The 17,262-nt window shown below is 34.0% G+C and overlaps 3 protein-coding genes across 4 annotated transcripts in view; 1 reads left to right on the plus strand and 2 right to left on the minus strand.

Moving 5' to 3' along the window:
• The window catches only part of LOC117206280 (zinc finger protein ush), a 201,903-nt gene extending 200,534 nt beyond the window's left edge, over nt 1–1,369 (minus strand). Inside the window, exon 1 of the mRNA XM_033445462.1 lies at nt 868–1,369. Within this exon, the coding sequence (XP_033301353.1) occupies nt 868–907 (40 nt within the window). The 5' untranslated portion in view covers nt 908–1,369. The remainder of the gene's footprint in view (nt 1–867) is intronic.
• A 5,870-nt stretch (nt 1,370–7,239) lies between these two features.
• LOC117206263 (Krueppel-like factor 10) lies at nt 7,240–10,092 on the plus strand. The gene is made up of 3 exons (XM_033445433.1): nt 7,240–7,458; nt 7,777–7,986; nt 8,460–10,092. Exons 1-3 carry the CDS (start codon nt 7,405–7,407, stop codon nt 9,324–9,326), a joined length of 1,131 nt encoding a protein of 376 aa, XP_033301324.1. The 5' UTR covers nt 7,240–7,404; the 3' UTR covers nt 9,327–10,092.
• Nucleotides 10,093–12,811: 2,719 nt separating this feature from the next.
• Nucleotides 12,812–17,190, minus strand: LOC117206238 (trifunctional enzyme subunit alpha, mitochondrial). Of its 2 annotated transcripts, none has more exons than XM_033445393.1 (11): nt 17,067–17,190; nt 16,005–16,114; nt 15,597–15,869; nt 15,263–15,513; nt 14,782–15,165; nt 14,522–14,692; nt 14,199–14,421; nt 13,934–14,143; nt 13,659–13,854; nt 13,380–13,582; nt 12,812–13,305 (listed from the first exon to the last, which is right to left on the minus strand). In XM_033445393.1, exons 2-11 carry the CDS (start codon nt 16,089–16,091, stop codon nt 13,105–13,107), a joined length of 2,199 nt encoding a protein of 732 aa, XP_033301284.1. In that variant the 5' UTR covers nt 16,092–16,114; nt 17,067–17,190; the 3' UTR covers nt 12,812–13,104. The 2 variants fall into 2 exon arrangements, with proteins under 2 accessions (XP_033301284.1, XP_033301283.1); XM_033445392.1 differs by lacking the exon at nt 17,067–17,190 and adding an exon at nt 16,409–16,600.
• Between the last annotated feature and the right edge of the window lie 72 nt (nt 17,191–17,262).

The following is a 17,262-nucleotide window of genomic DNA, read 5'->3' on the forward strand; positions in this document are numbered from 1 at the left end:
AGATACGTATCTACTACGTATATATGTAGATATAACAAATTTATCGAAACATATTTCCTAACTTTAATACATTCCGAGACACGTTGACACTTCAACGTATCACAGTGTTATATAATAAAATATTAATTCCAATGATCTGTAACGGTATTATATCATTTTCCCTGATTAACGTACAAATGTGAAATGCAACGATTTCTATGACATTGGCGTACGCACGCGGTTCGAGCGCTGCATGTGTGGTCAACCACGTGATCTGCGAGAGCTCGAAAGGTCAGCTGACAACAACCGACCTGTCGAATGACAACTGTTCTCTCCCAATACCAGCTAACCTAACATTCCAATCGATCGAACGAAACAGATACAAAAAATATACAGAAAAGATCGTGCGCATGATTGATTCTCTGCAAAAGAAAGATAATTCAATACCCCTGTAACGTTAAATCTCGATCGAATAACTTCGAAGCTATCTACGTATGTTCCCGCCAGTAAGATATCACGATACAAACGCTGATTGGCTAGACACGTTATGCAGTATCGAGCTCGTTCGAAAAGATATAACCGATAAAAAATGGCGGAAAGAACTGTTGTCTCCGAGAAAGAATTCTAACCGACGCGAATCAGCCGAGACAGTTTGCATGGCACGTAAGCGCCGAGTGGAAACGTGGTCTGACAAGCAAAGACGCCCAATCACCTGTCAAGCAACGTGGTGGCCGGCTTAAAAGCACGCCGTCGAGAAACCCGTTTTTCCGGGTTGCAGACACGATTTAACATGCGTTACGTGAGAAATACGAACACGCGGAACGTAGACGAAAGAAAGCGGCAGAGTCACGGGAGAAATGAAGGAATCGCATATCGGTTACGACTCACGTTTCAGTGGTTTTGGATTGCTCTGCTTGCGGCGTGACATCCTCTGCGTTCTGCCATCACCAAATCAGCGTCGACATGCTTGACATCGTTGCAGGTACGCGCGAGAAGACGAAGGTCGGTCGTCCCAGATCGTCGTAACGTTGTTGACATATAACAAGTGACACAGCACACGAAACGAAAATTTAAGGGTAGACGAAACAGGTTGGTTTATAAAACGACAAAGCCAGGGAGACAAAGAGATAAAAAAGCAACGAACAACGAACACTTCGACAGGCACAAAAATACGATTTTTCCGATCACCGGACAATATACGTCTCTGATAAATGATACTTCCTCATCGATTCCGGATTGTTCTTTTAACCCGCTCTTGTGGTTCCTTCTTACCCCGCGTTCGCAGTCGGTTCTCGCGTTTTTCACGCACAAACGCCGATGAAAAACGTATACACGCACCACGACGTACTCGTACCGCGGCCGCTGTCAGCGAGCAACTAAACAAACGCGATACCAAACAACCCCCACTCCTGCAAATGCAGCGTGACTACGTGCTACTAAGTAGGGGAATCGGTGAGGGGGGAAGCTCCGCCCATTACTCGAGTTCAGCTTTTGAAAGCGGGAAATTTTAAAGATGTGTTTACCGGCAGAGAATGTTTGTCGAGTGTATCAGATGGCGGTAGTGCGTCGATATACATAATATCGATTATCTGAAATTCAAATTAAAGGAATCCGAAAGATCTCCGAAAAATACTGATAAAAGAAGATAAAAATTAAGATAAGCTATATCATTTTTTCAATTATAGAAGGAATTTAATGATTGATGTAAAATATTATATAAATATAAACAAAATACAATCTCAAGCGTGATGATCGATTATTGTCATTCATATTGGTGATAACTATCGTGGGTTTTATTTTAAAAAGCCTGCTTTATGAATAGCAAATAATTTTTGATGAAAAATAGTTATAACTATTGGTTGGTAACTTGGTAGAAGTTCTCTAGCGACATCTACGGCCGAGTAGTATAGTTTTAACACATAATATAGCTATTCTCATCTGGTAATCAAACTGAAATTTTTTAAGTTGGTAACGGTAGATATCAGAGGCATCATGTGTACCGACAAGAATATATTTTGCACTATCTGCTTATACGTTTACATGAATCTTAATGTTAGTTAGAATTAAATATAGATATGCATAAATAAAATTTGAATTTCATAATTATGATTTAAAATTGTAATATAATTTTTTCATATCAAGCTACAAATACATGTTGTTGAAAATTATTTTGTTTTAATTAATTTCTTTAATTTGTCATGTTTTACTATATAATCCTATCCTAACCCTATATAAATATATTAATTCAATTTTTATTTCACAGGTAAAATATTTACAGTTTTATTTTACAGGTAAGATATCATCGTCGATGCTTATTTCCCAAGGTTGAAACTTCCACTCGAGGCATTTTTATCCTCCATATTTATTTGCTTCTTCGGCCGTGGATGAGAAGTATGTATCCTCAATCCGATCCAATTTTTACGTGGCACGGTTTCTTCGAATGTAAACAAGTCAAAGACCAATTATTCCCACTTCTATTACTGAGAAAGAAAGATACGTGCTATTTTCGGTCGTACAACGAGACTGAACTCAGACGATGTACGAAATGTATTCGCAATCGAACTTCGCGATATATCAAACACATCTCCGCCAACAATACGAACACTGTCCTCTATCGAACATACTTTTGGCCACGAGTCGCTGTGAGTACGCGTTACTTTCCATGAAGGGCTATGACCTGTTTAACAGACACGCCCCATGCTTTCAAACCCGTGGATAACATAAAGCAAAAAGCAAACCGAACGCAGTAATAGACACGTACACTATACGAACATACATAAATCGCGGATTTTGATGTATTTATGGAAAATTTAGAGGTGTAAACATTTATTGGTCAAACGTACCTATAATATTTCCTTACTTATATTTATAAAAGTATGAAATTGCATTAGTATTCGCAATCTAAACATAATACGCAGTTCTATACTTCAACTGTAACGAATACGGAAGATTTCGAAGAACGGAGAAGAAAGAATTAGAAGGTTAAGTCAGAGGCATCGCCAAAAATAGAACGACGAAATTGTCAACAATTGCATTTGTACAACAACAAACTACAAATGTAACGTATAAACGATGAGATATGTAATTGTAATTCTGTCGAAGTGCTGTCTGAAGGTCGGACAAAGGAAAAGACGCCGCAAGGCTAATGGCGAACGCAGGAAATTTAAAAAACAAAAATAGTTACAGGAAGGAACCATCGCAGCAAGACAGTCGCAAAAGTAAATGCATATTTCTAATCAATGCGTAATTCTAATTATATGAGCATAATATAGTTTTGCAATCGTATCGAGTAATAATTATTCAATAATTTAGCATACAGTGCTGCTGTAACAAAAACACTGATGAAATAGCACGCCCTTAAGTGAACTCAATCGACGGATGCGCGTGTCCGCAGGCGAGCCTTCGTGTTGACGCAAACCGAAGAAAAGCGTTACCTCTATATTTTCGAGCAGAGAATCTCGAACCTTGATAACTCGTATATAGATAAACATCGAGATTCTATGAAAACATTCTCGAGTTTACCAACTTTTCCTTACTACGTGTTACAAAACAGTCACAAAACAATTAAGTCTGATAGTGCAATTTTCTTGTTTGATAAAAATTTTCATTTTGTATACTCATAGATAGATTTCATACATATCAAATAAATTGTATACCAGTGTTATTGTGCCGCTACTATAATCCTTGATATAATCCGTGTCACAATAATCTGTGATACTACAGTAGCGATATAAAAATTTAATTCCTATTTGATATTGAAGATTAAGATTTCGAATAAAAAAATTGTTGAAATTTAATATTTAAAAGACGAACCTTGTATCTTTAACCAGTTTCCTACTTAAGCTTTGCATTATTTCTTTTTGGCGTCTTTCTTGACACATACTAAACACTGTGGTTATTTTTGTACGTGCTTTCCTCCTTTGTTTGGTGCACGTTTAAAATGCACGTAACGTGCAACGTTCAATCACTTTAGTCATGTTATTAATTAAAATTGCGAAACAATACGACACGCTATATAATACGAAGATCGGGGAAGGTCGTGCGGTCGGCCTTGAGGCCCTCTACGGAGAAAGTAAGATAGAGGAGATACAAGTCGAATGTTTTGAACGAAATTCGTTCGATACAAGATACACTTTACGCTTGAGGACCCGATTTTTACGAACTTTCGGTTAATCATACCGGATGCTTCTCTGTCACGTTCTCTTACTGACTTAGATATTTATTTTAAAAACAATGTCAGCGATACTTTTGCAGAGTTAACACGAAGCCAGCGATAAAGCATGAACAGAAAACGCACACACGATCATCGATCACGAGTTCGTCGAATGATTCCGTTGTTGTCTATCGTAAACATTGGTAGCCATTCGTCAAATCGACGAGACGCGTGGCTGCTCACGAGAATCGATATAAGTTAATTAAAGACTGTAAAATTATTAAGAGCGACGAATAACACTTATAGTTCAGTTCACTATACGAACACTCGATAAGAGAATGATGAAATACTAACTAAATTTTTTGATAAGGGCTTTCGTTATGAAAGAAACAATTAAAGTGATTTACACTCCGTTATTCTTCTAATCTTAGCGCGTATTTTCCGATCGTTCATGGGAACCGTTGTCGATTATTCACGGCGACGTAAATAAGCATGGAGCGGGACTATCGAGTGTTCTAATCGTTTTACCAATATAGAGCGCAGTCGAGAACGATAATGCACAGAGAACAGTGAAGATATCAAACGATAAAATCAAATTTACTAAAGACACAAGAACACTAAGGGAAAAGAATTTACATAGTAATATTCCATGCGATTGCTCGCTGCGTGATAAGAAGCTTGTTCAAAAAATAGCGATAAGGAACCAATGGATATACGTAGAAAGTCACATAGAACGTGGAACTGATTCACGATTCTACGCCTTCACCTGTTTCCAGCCGACAAAAATCTAAGAATTCGTCCAACGATATTGCTCGTTCCGACGTCTAGTCGACGCAGCAGGTCATTCTCTTCTTTATGAATCATTGCATTATGCATTGAATATGCATTAACAAAAATACGCAATTATGTGTGCCCTACACCCAATACGATTAAATGATAAGCTGCTATGAGAACTCTATTTTCAAAGCCGATTATGACGTACATAGATTGTTTCTTTCAACGGCTTCGACTTCGAACATAGAATAATTTGAATGTCACGAATTCCACTAAGACGACGTTAATTCGTAAAGCCTCTTAAAGAATTGAGTTAAGGGACTCGTAACCCAAGCTTGTTCATTTGTTAAAAGAAGGAAAAGATACTCGCGCGTTAAGTCTTAAAAGGAAATTCGTAATTTCGAAATCTTTCGAATTCTTTTTATTTCATTTCGTCAATTTCATTTCGTAAACATGATAGATGATCAGGATTCGACACCATTACTTTGCCAAAGTGAAATATGGTCACATTATAATTGAAATAAATGAATAATCTACGTTTAAACCTCCTTAGCGTCTCAGTAGGTCATGTTATATGAATTATATTAAAGATGATAATAGATAGATATTTTGTATGTTCATAATCTGTTTAGCCTATATTACGATTTTCTATGAGACGAAATTTGAAAATCATAAAAAATCTAAAAGAGCAAGAAGAAGATATATATTTAAAGACAGAATATAATGACTTTCGTAACAAGTGGATTTCAAAAGTAGAAAGGAGCCAAATACAATATAATAGATTAATGACGCGCAATAAACATCAGTTGTCAAGTTGTTGTTTGTAAGCTAACTATTTGTTATCTTCTTACGACCCCATTTTGTTTTAGTGCGCAACCGCGATATGTGGGCCACAATATGAACATCGTCTCAGTTTACGGAGATTTCCGCATTTCCAAGAGAGACGTCGTGGAAAATCACTACGCGTTCATAGTAACAGATTTATCAAAGGACAGAAGTTTTTTTCGATACAACCATTCTATGTAAAAAACTAAAAATGCAATTTCTTGTATCTATGAATGGCATCGATTATACAGCATAGTGCTATATACGGTCTTCAAGGCGAATTCTACCACGTTTGCATTCGAAACATCATGAAAAAGAAGAACAAAAGAATATTCGCTAAATATAACATTCAGCGAACGATAAAATTATTCCATTTTCCCTATATGAGCTGTCTTTAAACGATCCGGCTTTAAATAAATACGGCTGCGAATTTCTGCCGATGCAGACATTCAATCAATCAACCAGCCGACCAATTTGTTCGGCAGAGAAGACGCTGCAGAAAAATACAACGGGATAAAGAGAATGATGGAAGAGGAGAAGGGAAAGAAGAGTCAAAGACCAGCACCCGCCCGAGCTGAATTCGAATTAACCAGTCGCAAAGTAGGCGACCGATATATTTACCGGCAGACTGCATCAGAATGCTTCCTCGTTAAAATCCGACCTCCCGACGACTTCGCTTTCCTAGATTTTTCAGTTACCCGCTCTGTTCAACCCTCTCCATATACTACACGTGTATATACATAGGTATATTGTTCCTTTAAAACACGAAAAATACTCGAAGAATAAGTTGAGAGAAATGCAGATGCAATAAACCAATAAATGTCAGAACGGCTGCAGATGCATTGCTGCAGACTTTAGATACGTTGAGGGAGAGTGACATGACAAGGATGCTGAACGGTGAAAACGACATTCCTAGAATCGTAATATATTTTTCCTCGTTTATCTGTTAACAACAAAACATCTTCGAGAAGGTCAAAAATGGTAACCGGATACGGAAAAGCTATTAAAAATGAAATCATCGAAGCGTCATACGCGGTTGTTTATAAGAAGGAAATATTTATGCAGCGAGCTTAGAAACTCTCACGTTACAACGGGGCAAAGGGGGGGGGGGGGAAGTAAGTGTGGCGAAAAGGCAATTCGGAGGCTCGCCGTGGCTTGCGAACGTTCGGTCGCGGCCAGACTACATCGACGAAGAATCGCAGAAAGAGAAAAGGCGAAGAGATAGAAAGAGCGAGTTAGATAACTTCGAAAGGAGGTGTAGGAGGGTTGAAGTTGCATGACGCTTGGTGAGCGCAGCGATACCATGACGTATCGACCGAGCGCGCCACGCAGACTGACGTCATGATCACGGCCTCAGTCAGACCGCGAGCACGTGAACAGCACGCTGGTGATCACGCGGTCGTCGGCTGATAGTACTCCGCTGATTGGTCAACTACGGCGAGCCCCTCCACGCCATTGGTCCGAGTGAAGCGCGCCGCATGATCACACACACAACTAGCACGGCGTGTCGAGCCAACCGACCTGAGAAAGCTTCATTGCATTACCAGACGTTCAACGGTTACGTCCCTTAACCTTTTTTCGCTCGAAATACGGTATACGTGAGACCGCGTTTTCTCATCAACGGGCGAGCCTCTTTAACGTAGAACATACTCACGCCACATTTTCTCTAAAAAATGGATGCTAATCAAACACCTCTTTCACCACCGGCCTCACCCCAATTCAAACACGTAAGTGAACGTTGAATTAAAAGTACCGCCACTGTAGACAGACTAGCTGCCCGCGAAATATGAACGCAGCTGGAAACGGCAACCTAGACCTGTTTCACGTAATTCATTTTACATCACAATGTGTCTTCATTTCTATTCTTATTTCATATCATTTCTATTAATTTTTTTTTCTCTCGTATTTTTCTCTGCTTCGTACATTTTTTAAAGATTTTGTAGATTTTCTGTTTATAGTTCTTTTAGTTTATATTTCTCTGATGTAGTTCTTATAATTGAATTCATTATTTAATGCTTAATTAAAGAATTATCTTTTCTTTCCAGATTGAACCAACGATTCAGTCTTCGTTCAGCGTTGCAGCACTTTTGGGAGATAAACTTCTGCAGAAAACGAAGGCTGCTGATATAAACGTGAAGAAAAACGATGACGGAAATGCACGGCCTGGTTTACCTCCAACTCCACAACCTTCTGATTCGGAAGAAGATGAACCTTTGCGAAAAAGGCGATGCGTGGAACAATGTGAATTGGCAAAAGTGAGTATTATGTTATCGATACTAGTAGCCTTCTCAGTATGCATCTTCATTGCAAAACTACCTTTTTTTGATTTTTTCTGCCCGATCGACAGACCACTCCAATGTACATAGACGCATGCGCGCATGCTTTATAGAGTTGTTTTGCAAGATGACCCCATTTATTGCGTGCATATTGCGTGCGTTCACTCGTACACCATTTTTGATGCTTATCCTTCGAGCAAATGGTTTATACCTTCTGATGGTAGTCGTTGCAAAGTAACATTTGAATCCGTATTTTCCGAAATATATAGATGTCTCTTAAACGAATGATAAAAAGCCTGAGCTTATTATATTTTCACTTCTTTTTAATTTTTTCTACATAATAACGTAGAAAATATAAATACAATATTTTGTCGATCTATCTAACAAATTTTTGTTAATCTAATTATCTAAAGAAAAGAATGAATTGTTACAAATATGTACTTTTTAAATAGTTACTCTTAGACGGTACGCCACCACCAAGTCCAGAACCAGCCCGTGTTTCGGTGATAATGCGTGCCAATCGAGATGGTACCTACAGTCCTGCCAACTTGATACCAAAGATTACCACGATATGCTCACAATCAGTTCCACATGATCCACAGCATATCTCCAGTTCACAGTCCGAATCGACTACGCGGCAAAGTACAACGGAGCCGGAGAACATACTGAAGAGTCTCAAATTCAAAATGAGTTTGCGGAAAGAAGAGATTATTGTAAATAATAAAAATACGGACCGCGAGACTGTACAACCAAAATTACATCCTCTAGCACCAAAACCTGCGCCGATTATGGTAACCGGACTTTTAGGATCGCCTTTGGTTCTTCCACGAGCTCCTCTTTTATTAGTAACTGCACCTCCAACTACAACAGCATCAAGTGTAACTGCACCAGAGTCAACTGCACGACGTCGTGTTTACGAATGTGAACATCCAGGTTGTGGCAAGAATTATTTTAAGTCATCTCATTTGAAAGCCCATACACGAACCCATACAGGAGAACGACCATTCTCATGTCCCTACGAAGACTGTAGCAGACGATTTTCAAGAAGCGACGAACTTTCACGGCATAAGCGAACGCATACTGGAGAAAAGAAATTTGTCTGTACTGTTTGTCAGAGAAGATTTATGAGAAGCGACCATCTGGCGAAACATGTTAAACGGCATACCAGAGATAGGTCTTCATCCGCGAGTGTTTCCGGCGCTCAACCTTCTGTCACGCAAATGACATCCACACCTTTAAGAGTAAGCCTACTTCCGGTTATAGCACCACGTATAACACAATCGACTCAACAAATAATTGCACCGCAATTAACAGCTTGAAAAGTACGAGAACAGTGACCTGGTATCACTTAATATTTAAACTTGTATTTAAAGCAGTGAATCGAGCTTTAATTATCGCAGAACTAAGGACCATTCCAGCATCATGAGAATATTAAGATTGTCTTTTGATGGATAATCAAAGGCAATATTTTACGATAACAATAGATATTCTCTGCGAAAAAATTTATCCCAGGAAGATTTTCCTAAATCCACAATCAAACAATAAAATTGTCGGGGAACATATCGACTTTGAAATGTGAACATTGCAAGAATACGAATACGCTCCTATATGTCTTTTCCGATGTGTGCCACAGTGTAATCGTGTAAATTGAATTAATAAAAGCGTACTTAAAAGGAAAGAACTTGAAGGCACGAGGAGTGGTGATAAGTCATAAAATGAGGCTTTCTTTGCCGTCCGTGAACAAAGTACCTAAGTGTGACTGTGATCTGTGATGCATAAGCGCGTTGACCGAGAAAAAATATTTATTTAAAAATGCAAAGACAGTTTTTATCAATTATATACATAACGGCTATGCAAAAGTGTTAAGGATTATGCTATTTTCATTATCTTCAACTAGTTATACATATATGTATATTAATTAAGGTCATATCTATCTATGTGTATATATGTATATACATATAACTCGTCCAGTTAAGTGATATACTAGACGAAGTAAGACTTTAATATTATGTATAAAAATAAGTTTTAAAATTTTTTCTACAGAAGCAGAAATTAATTAAACAACTTATATACTTTCATATAAAAGTGTCGTTAATATACATGAAACTTAGTACACCTTACACTATCCTTCCTGTATTCTTAGACATCTAACTGTATACGTTATCGATTTACAAAAGTGTCTTAATCAATTTTATGTAATTCTTATAATTAGAGATTCTCGCTTGATCAACTAGTAAGTAAAGTGTTTTATAAATTACTTAATTAAATATAATTGCTAATTTTGACAAAAATGATCCTTATTATATTTTTTATAGATTAACATAATGAAAATACAACATTAATAAGCGAAAACTTGATAGTAAATCTTTAACTTCTCAACTTCATAAAAAAAGTAAGACCAATATACATGAATCATAGATCAAGATGACTAATGAAAGGAAAAAAATTGCTAGTACAGTATCTGTTGTGTTTGCACTACATGCCGTAAAGGACATGACTAATAATCATTAATTATTGTACACTATTTCGAGCCCTTAGTTATTTTTAAATTTCGAACATATAAAACTTAATCGTTAGCAACTGTTCACATTGAATTTTAAATAAATGAAGTAATAGAATGTGATATCATTAATTGTTTAAATATTCGACCATTATTTATAGGTATTATGTGAATTCGTCCATTCAACTTTTAATCTAAAAAATATAAATACATTTCAATTATATTTTGATTAAGAATACCTCTTAAGTGTGAAATATAAATTAAATAGAATGTTAGAATATTAGAATATACATAAAGCAACGCATTCAGCAAATCATATCAAAGTGAAAAGTTTCCATCACGCATCATACAGAAAGCTAGGTTGTGTTCGGATGCGTGTGTATAGGATATTATCCTCGTTGGTTAAAATTCACTAAGGTTGCATTCAAATTTAAATTAGCCGATACTTTTTCAAATACCAAGATCACATGAAAAAATTGATTTTCTAACAGTACATAAATTTTATACAGTTTTTAATATACAAATAAAACTCACAAATATTTCTGTTTTTCAATAATATAATATACGAATGTGCCTTGTATATGAGTTTACTGTATGAGTATATACACACTTTATTATGTGTATTATACATACTATTTTTATTATACTCATATTATTTTTTATGTATATTATTAATAAAAAATATAATCCACGCAGAGAAAGTAGAAAAGTTCCATTGTAAGCATTATCACATTCATTATACGCGTAAAATATCACGTTAGCGTCAAACATAATTCGCAAGGTCATCGATTGAGATAAGATTTTTTATCAATTGTGTGTATTTGTGGAAAAACTGTATTGCCCAAAATACGTGTTTTCTAGCAAATATGAATACACTTTCGAATATTTCTGCGCTTAATGATTTCTGTATTATAAAACTACATTTTTCCAATACTATTGAATAGGCTTTGAACGAAATTACTGCAATATATGTAATAGCTTCAGTTCAGTATTACTTGACCAAAAATTTATGCAGATACATATGTATGTGTGGATTAATTTTCTTTCTTTGCATATTGTTAGTAATGGTATATATTTATATTTTATTAGCGCTTTCTTTTATCATTAAAATGTTGTCATTAAAATAATCCTTAACAATGTAAGGGACTAAAGAAACATTCAAGAAAAAAATCGTAACAAATTTTTTAAGCTTTTGTTTATATTCTTGACAAACTAGCGCGAACTAAGTTATACAGGTCAATTTAAAGACATGATCCTCATTAATGGCTTCTCACGAAACGTTGTGGTTTCTTGCATCAGCCAAGGACTTGAGTTCTTTTAATATTGTAAATGTCACAAACAGGTGTGGGACCGGTAGATGACGTAAAATGTCCTCTTGATTACCCTTGCTCGTTTTTATTAAAATTTCTTTTTGTTATTAAAAGCGTAACACGTGTTCCTATTTTTGTATTTCTTCTTTTGTTAACTTTACTGAAATAGTAATCTAATAATTTGGAGCTGCAGATGATACACATGCAACTTACTGAACTTTTGAACATATTGAAGCAGGTATACCTCATACCTCATAGTAATCTAATAATAATAAAGAATTATTTGTATATCAAAATTTATAGACTTATTATTTTAATTTTATTACATTATTGTAATTTTATTACAAAAGGAACAATGTTACATAATAAATTGTATTCTTGTATTCTTGAAGTTCCTTTTATCAATCAGGAATATGTATGATATATGTAAATAGCAAAAGATAATTACTTTCATTAAATTTATTTTTTTGGTATAGGGTCTCAAATCTAAATGCATTACTATATTTGTTGTGCTTTCGTGAAATTATAATCATATAAAATATTTATATATAGATTTTTATTTTATTTCTAGTATATTAAAAATTTGTTTAGTTTGCTGAGGTTAAATTTATCTTAAACGTTTATATCATGAATGGAGATTCAATTTTTTTTACTCATAAATAAGAATGTATCTGAAAGTGTAATATCTTTCAAACATTGCATCAAGAACAAGAATTCCGCTTCTACACCTTTTATAATTGGAAGGAAATAAAAAATGGTAATTAGGCGATAAATTTATTCGTAAGTTCACATTTATCAGTCATTCATTATTAAACTGTTTAACATATAATGCACACTCACAACCTTTACTGGCGCTACCTTCGTAAAGGAAAATGAGTAGAAAATTTTTATATTCAAAACTTGTTATTAAAATTTCTTTTAATAAATTATATTGCACAATTTTATAAACAGTAAAAAGAGTATATTTTGTTTCAAAATAGAGCGCATATGTACATTTTGTTCGTATTACATACTGGAAAAATAAACATTATTGTTACATATTATGAAAATACTCCTGTTATAAAGTATAAAAATTGTATACTAGATACATAACTAGTTTGGATTGATGGTTTAAGGAAGTTCAAAATTAATCACTAGAACCATCTCAACATATATATTTATCAAAAAATATAGTACTCCTAAATACTATAGTAGTTTTTAGGCAAATATAAAATTTTTTAAATTTCAAGTATAATTTTAAAGCTTTAGCATTATATAAACACTTTTCTCACAAATCTATTAAATTTCTCATTTATAAAACTTTTTGCTTCGATCAGATGCCATATCACGTAGCATTTGACATGGCTTAAATGCGTCACCATAGTGGCTTTGAAATTCTTCCATTTTATGTACTAATTTATCAGCACTGTAAAAATCTATCCAACGGAAAGGCCCACCAGTAAATGGAGGGAACCCTAATCCAAAAACAGCACCTATATCACCCTCCAACTGTAAAAATATTTATGTTTAATAAACACAATATAATTTAATGGTTTACTAATGCGTTCGAAATTTTGTATTACCGGATTAGCCAAAATATTTTCTTCTAAACAAAGTACTGCTTCGTTAACAAATCGAGACACCATTCTTAACTGACGATCTTCGACAGATGTACTTCCTTTTGGTTCAAGTTTGTATTTCTTCAAAATGTCTAATGCCGCAAGGTTTATATTTCTGTTCTTAACATTAGATTCATATATATATATTCCCTTGCCGGACTTCCTCCCTAAAAATGACATATATTTCCCTAAATACATCTATAAAAAGAATAAAGTATATAAAACAAATAAAAAACTGAATACCTAGAAAACCAGCTTGAACCATGTCACTGAGTATATTTACATCTCCACCTCTAAAACGTTCACCTAGTGCCTTTACAAGGTGCGCACTTATATGAGCGCCAACATCGATGCCGACTTCATCTGATAAAGTAGCTGCTCCAACAGGAAAGCCGAACTTTTTACACATACTATCTAGATCTATAGGATCCACACCTTCCTGTTTTTATATTGAGCATTACATTTTTCAGTTTTCTTATACTATACAGTATAAAGTATGAAAAAAATAAAAGTATTACCTGCATTAATCTAATAGCTTCAGATAACATAGCAGACAGAATTCTTGTTGTATAAAATCCAGGACCATCCCCAACAGTAATAACTGTTTTTCCTTGTTTTAAACCTACATCAACTGCAGTTTTAATAGTTTCAGCGGACGTACCTTTATGTGTTATTATTTCTAACAATTGCATTTTATCTACTGGAGAAAAGTAATGCATTCCAATCACCTATAAATACATTTCTCTGTTACATCAGATTAGAGAAATAATATATAATACATACCTTATCTGGACGGCTACTACCAGCAGCTATTTCAGTAATAGGAATTGCTGATGTATTTGTTGCGAGTACACAATAATCTGGAGTATTTGCCTCAATTTCTTTTATAACTTTATGTTTAATCGCAATATCTTCAAATACGGCTTCAATTACAATATCTGCATTTTTAAATGAATTATAGGCTAATGTGGAATCAAGTTGAGAAAGATATTTATCTTTTTGAACGCTAAAAATTAATTTTTAAAATTAGAACAGAATTCGGAAATCAGCGGCTCTTTAAACGCGTACGAGTATGTTACATTTTTAATGAAAAGCTAAAAACTAACTTGGAATACTTCTTTCGTTTCACTGCAGTATCCAATCCCTTTTGTACTTGATTAAAACCACGGTATAAACCCGCCTCACTTGTATCTTTCATAATTACATCAAAACCTTTATCTATGCTTACTTGAACAATACCTGCTCCCATAAGACCAGCACCAACAACAGCAATTTTTCTGAAATACATATATGAGATTAGTGTTCTATAAAAGAATTAGTTATTTTTATATAAATATCAATGTAATGCATATCAAAATATCCATACTTAACAGCATTTTTGGGTGCCCCAAAACGATTTTTTTTACATGCTGTTTGTCCAAAGAATAAACTTGTAAGACCCCTGCATTGAGATGTAACTGCTAGTTCACCAAAGGCTTTAGCCTCTGCTTCATAACCAGCTTTTGGTCCCTTATCCATACCAGTACGTATTACATCTAAGATTTTAAGAGGTGCAGGATACAATCCCCCAGTCTTTTTCATTACTTCATTTTTTGCTCTGGTAAATACTTGATTTTTTACAAACTCATAGGATAAAGCAAAATTCATAACTTTATCCATCAATGTTTTAGGGCTTCGATCAATTTTTAATGTTCCATTTGCAAGATCTTTTGCAGCTCTAATAGCAGTCTCTTCTAAATATCTCATAGTACTGCAAATATATCAATGAGATACAATTTTTCTTTATATAATGGAGATACAAATTTTATTTATTTCATACAAATGCATATGAAATTAACAACTCTTACTTTTCTTCTGGTGTTCCAATACCAGGACCAAGACGGTTTACTAAAATATCTACAAGTCCAACTTGCTTAGCTTTAATTGCTTTAAGATTTTTGCCAGTAAGAGTCATATCTAAAGCATTAGGAAGTGAAGTTAATTGAGGTAATCTTTGTGTACCACCTGCACCAGGCAAAAGACCTAACATTACTTCTGGTAAACCTAAACTAGTTTTTTGATCATTTACAGCAAGTCGATAATGACATGCCATGGCTACCTATGTAAATTAAATAAAAGTGTCTATGATTAAAACTATAGATACTGTAATATAATAGTATATAAACATATTAAATCATATACCTCAAGACCTCCTCCTAAACAACTGCCTTGGATTGCAGCTACAACTGGCTTTTGGCTTTTCTCTATTGTCTCTAAAACTTTCTGACCATCAGAAGATATTTTATAGCCATCTTCTGAAGTCTTAAAACGTTGTATCATAGTAATATCAGCACCAGCAATAAAACATCCTGGTTTTCCACTTATAAGAACTACTGAATTTACAGCAGAATTATGTTGTACAGTTTTTAAAACATCCACAATTTCGTCCATTATTTCTCGATTTAAGGTGTTCACCTATATTATATGAAATGCTTATTATTTTTATTGATCTTCCCTACTACTATTTTCAAACTATTAATCAGACAATATATCAATATATTAATGACAAATAATATAATTATATGTTAGATGTATGTATTTATTATATACCTTAACTCCTGGAGAATCTAAAGTAAGAACTGCTACATTATCTACAACTTTGTATCTCAAATGTTTTGTATTTACTTGGGTACTCATTGCTCTTATTGATTTGTATAACGCTAAAAATAAAATTTATGATCAAATATAAATTCTAAAGCTTCTATTTCTATCAGTCACTTCTAAGTCAATATTTGCCATTTTATAAATATTCATTTTGAAGTTTTATCTATTTTTCAACCTTTAACTTAATCATAAATAAATGTTTCCTTTGTATTTATTATGAATTTGAATATTTCATGTATTTTGTATGTCACCTTATGTGACATGTAGATTACGATAAGTTTACTTGGGAGCAAAGGTTCATAAATACGATTATATAAAAATATAACTCTTGTTTTCTTATTTATAATTACCTGTTCGTACTACAACATTTTTGTTAATATGCGAAAAACTCGCAATAGCACCTAATAATCTATATTGTGACATGTTTTTACAAAATTACATGCACACGCCCCAAAAGATAGTTTTAAGTCTGCACATGGAATCACTGTGCGAAAGTAGAAACGCCGGTAACTACGCATGCGTGTAAATGTGGATATTAATCTAACCTACTGTATTTACTATACTCTTCAAGGACTTTGACCTCAACTTACTGTATCCTGATATATATAAAAATAATTAATAAGACAAAAAAATGACTAAAATTGTTTTTAAACATGAAAAATATAATTTAATATTACAATTGATATTTTCAGAATACAAAATGTATGATGTCTATTCTTTTATGTGTCATATGTACCACATAATATAGTATCATAAGTGTATGCTTTCGTAATGTATTTATTACAGAAAAATAACATTTGCTATTAATATTTAACATTAAATATTAAAATTTGAATTTTGAATGTTCTTGTGTAAATATTTTATATATCATTAAAACTTGTACATGTTACTTGATACTAATAAGAAAATTGATTATTAAAACAATGTATCTATATATGTATACATTTATTATTTGTATCATTTAATATCAGTGAATATTATTCCTATGAACTTAATTCCTATACTTGCCTGTATTTCAATATTTATTAATTAGCAAGTACATAGTTTTATCATATCATGCTGTTCAACAGTTGGCTATTTTATTGCACCACTACAATCAAGATCTTGTTTGTAGCGCCGCAGACAATAACATCCTCGAAGTATTATTACAAATAAATACTATCACAGTTATGAACTGCGATATACACATGTTTTTCCACTTTAG

The sequence above is a fragment of the Bombus bifarius genome, unplaced genomic scaffold, assembly GCF_011952205.1.
Source record: "Bombus bifarius isolate JDL3187 unplaced genomic scaffold, Bbif_JDL3187 scf7180000008000, whole genome shotgun sequence".
NCBI lineage: Eukaryota > Metazoa > Arthropoda > Insecta > Hymenoptera > Apidae > Bombus > Bombus bifarius.

What these genes read in the sequence shown, in the direction of transcription:
- LOC117206263 (XM_033445433.1), top strand. Translation starts at nt 7,405, where the DNA reads ATGGATGCTAATCAAACACCTCTTTCACCACCGGCCTCACCCCAATTC. An exon ending in CCTCACCCCAATTCAAACAC is followed by an intron (nt 7,459 to 7,776) that starts GTAAGTGAACGT and finishes TTTTCTTTCCAG; the next exon opens with ATTGAACCAACGATTCAGTC. An exon ending in AACAATGTGAATTGGCAAAA is followed by an intron (nt 7,987 to 8,459) that starts GTGAGTATTATG and finishes CTTTTTAAATAG; the next exon opens with TTACTCTTAGACGGTACGCC.
- LOC117206238 (XM_033445392.1), bottom strand. Translation starts at nt 16,481, where the DNA reads ATGTCACAATATAGATTATTAGGTGCTATTGCGAGTTTTTCGCATATT. An exon ending in ATTGGAACACCAGAAGAAAA is followed by an intron (nt 15,166 to 15,262) that starts GTAAGAGTTGTT and finishes ATATATTTGCAG; the next exon opens with TACTATGAGATATTTAGAAG. An exon ending in AAAATATTTTGGCTAATCCG is followed by an intron (nt 13,306 to 13,379) that starts GTAATACAAAAT and finishes ATATTTTTACAG; the next exon opens with TTGGAGGGTGATATAGGTGC.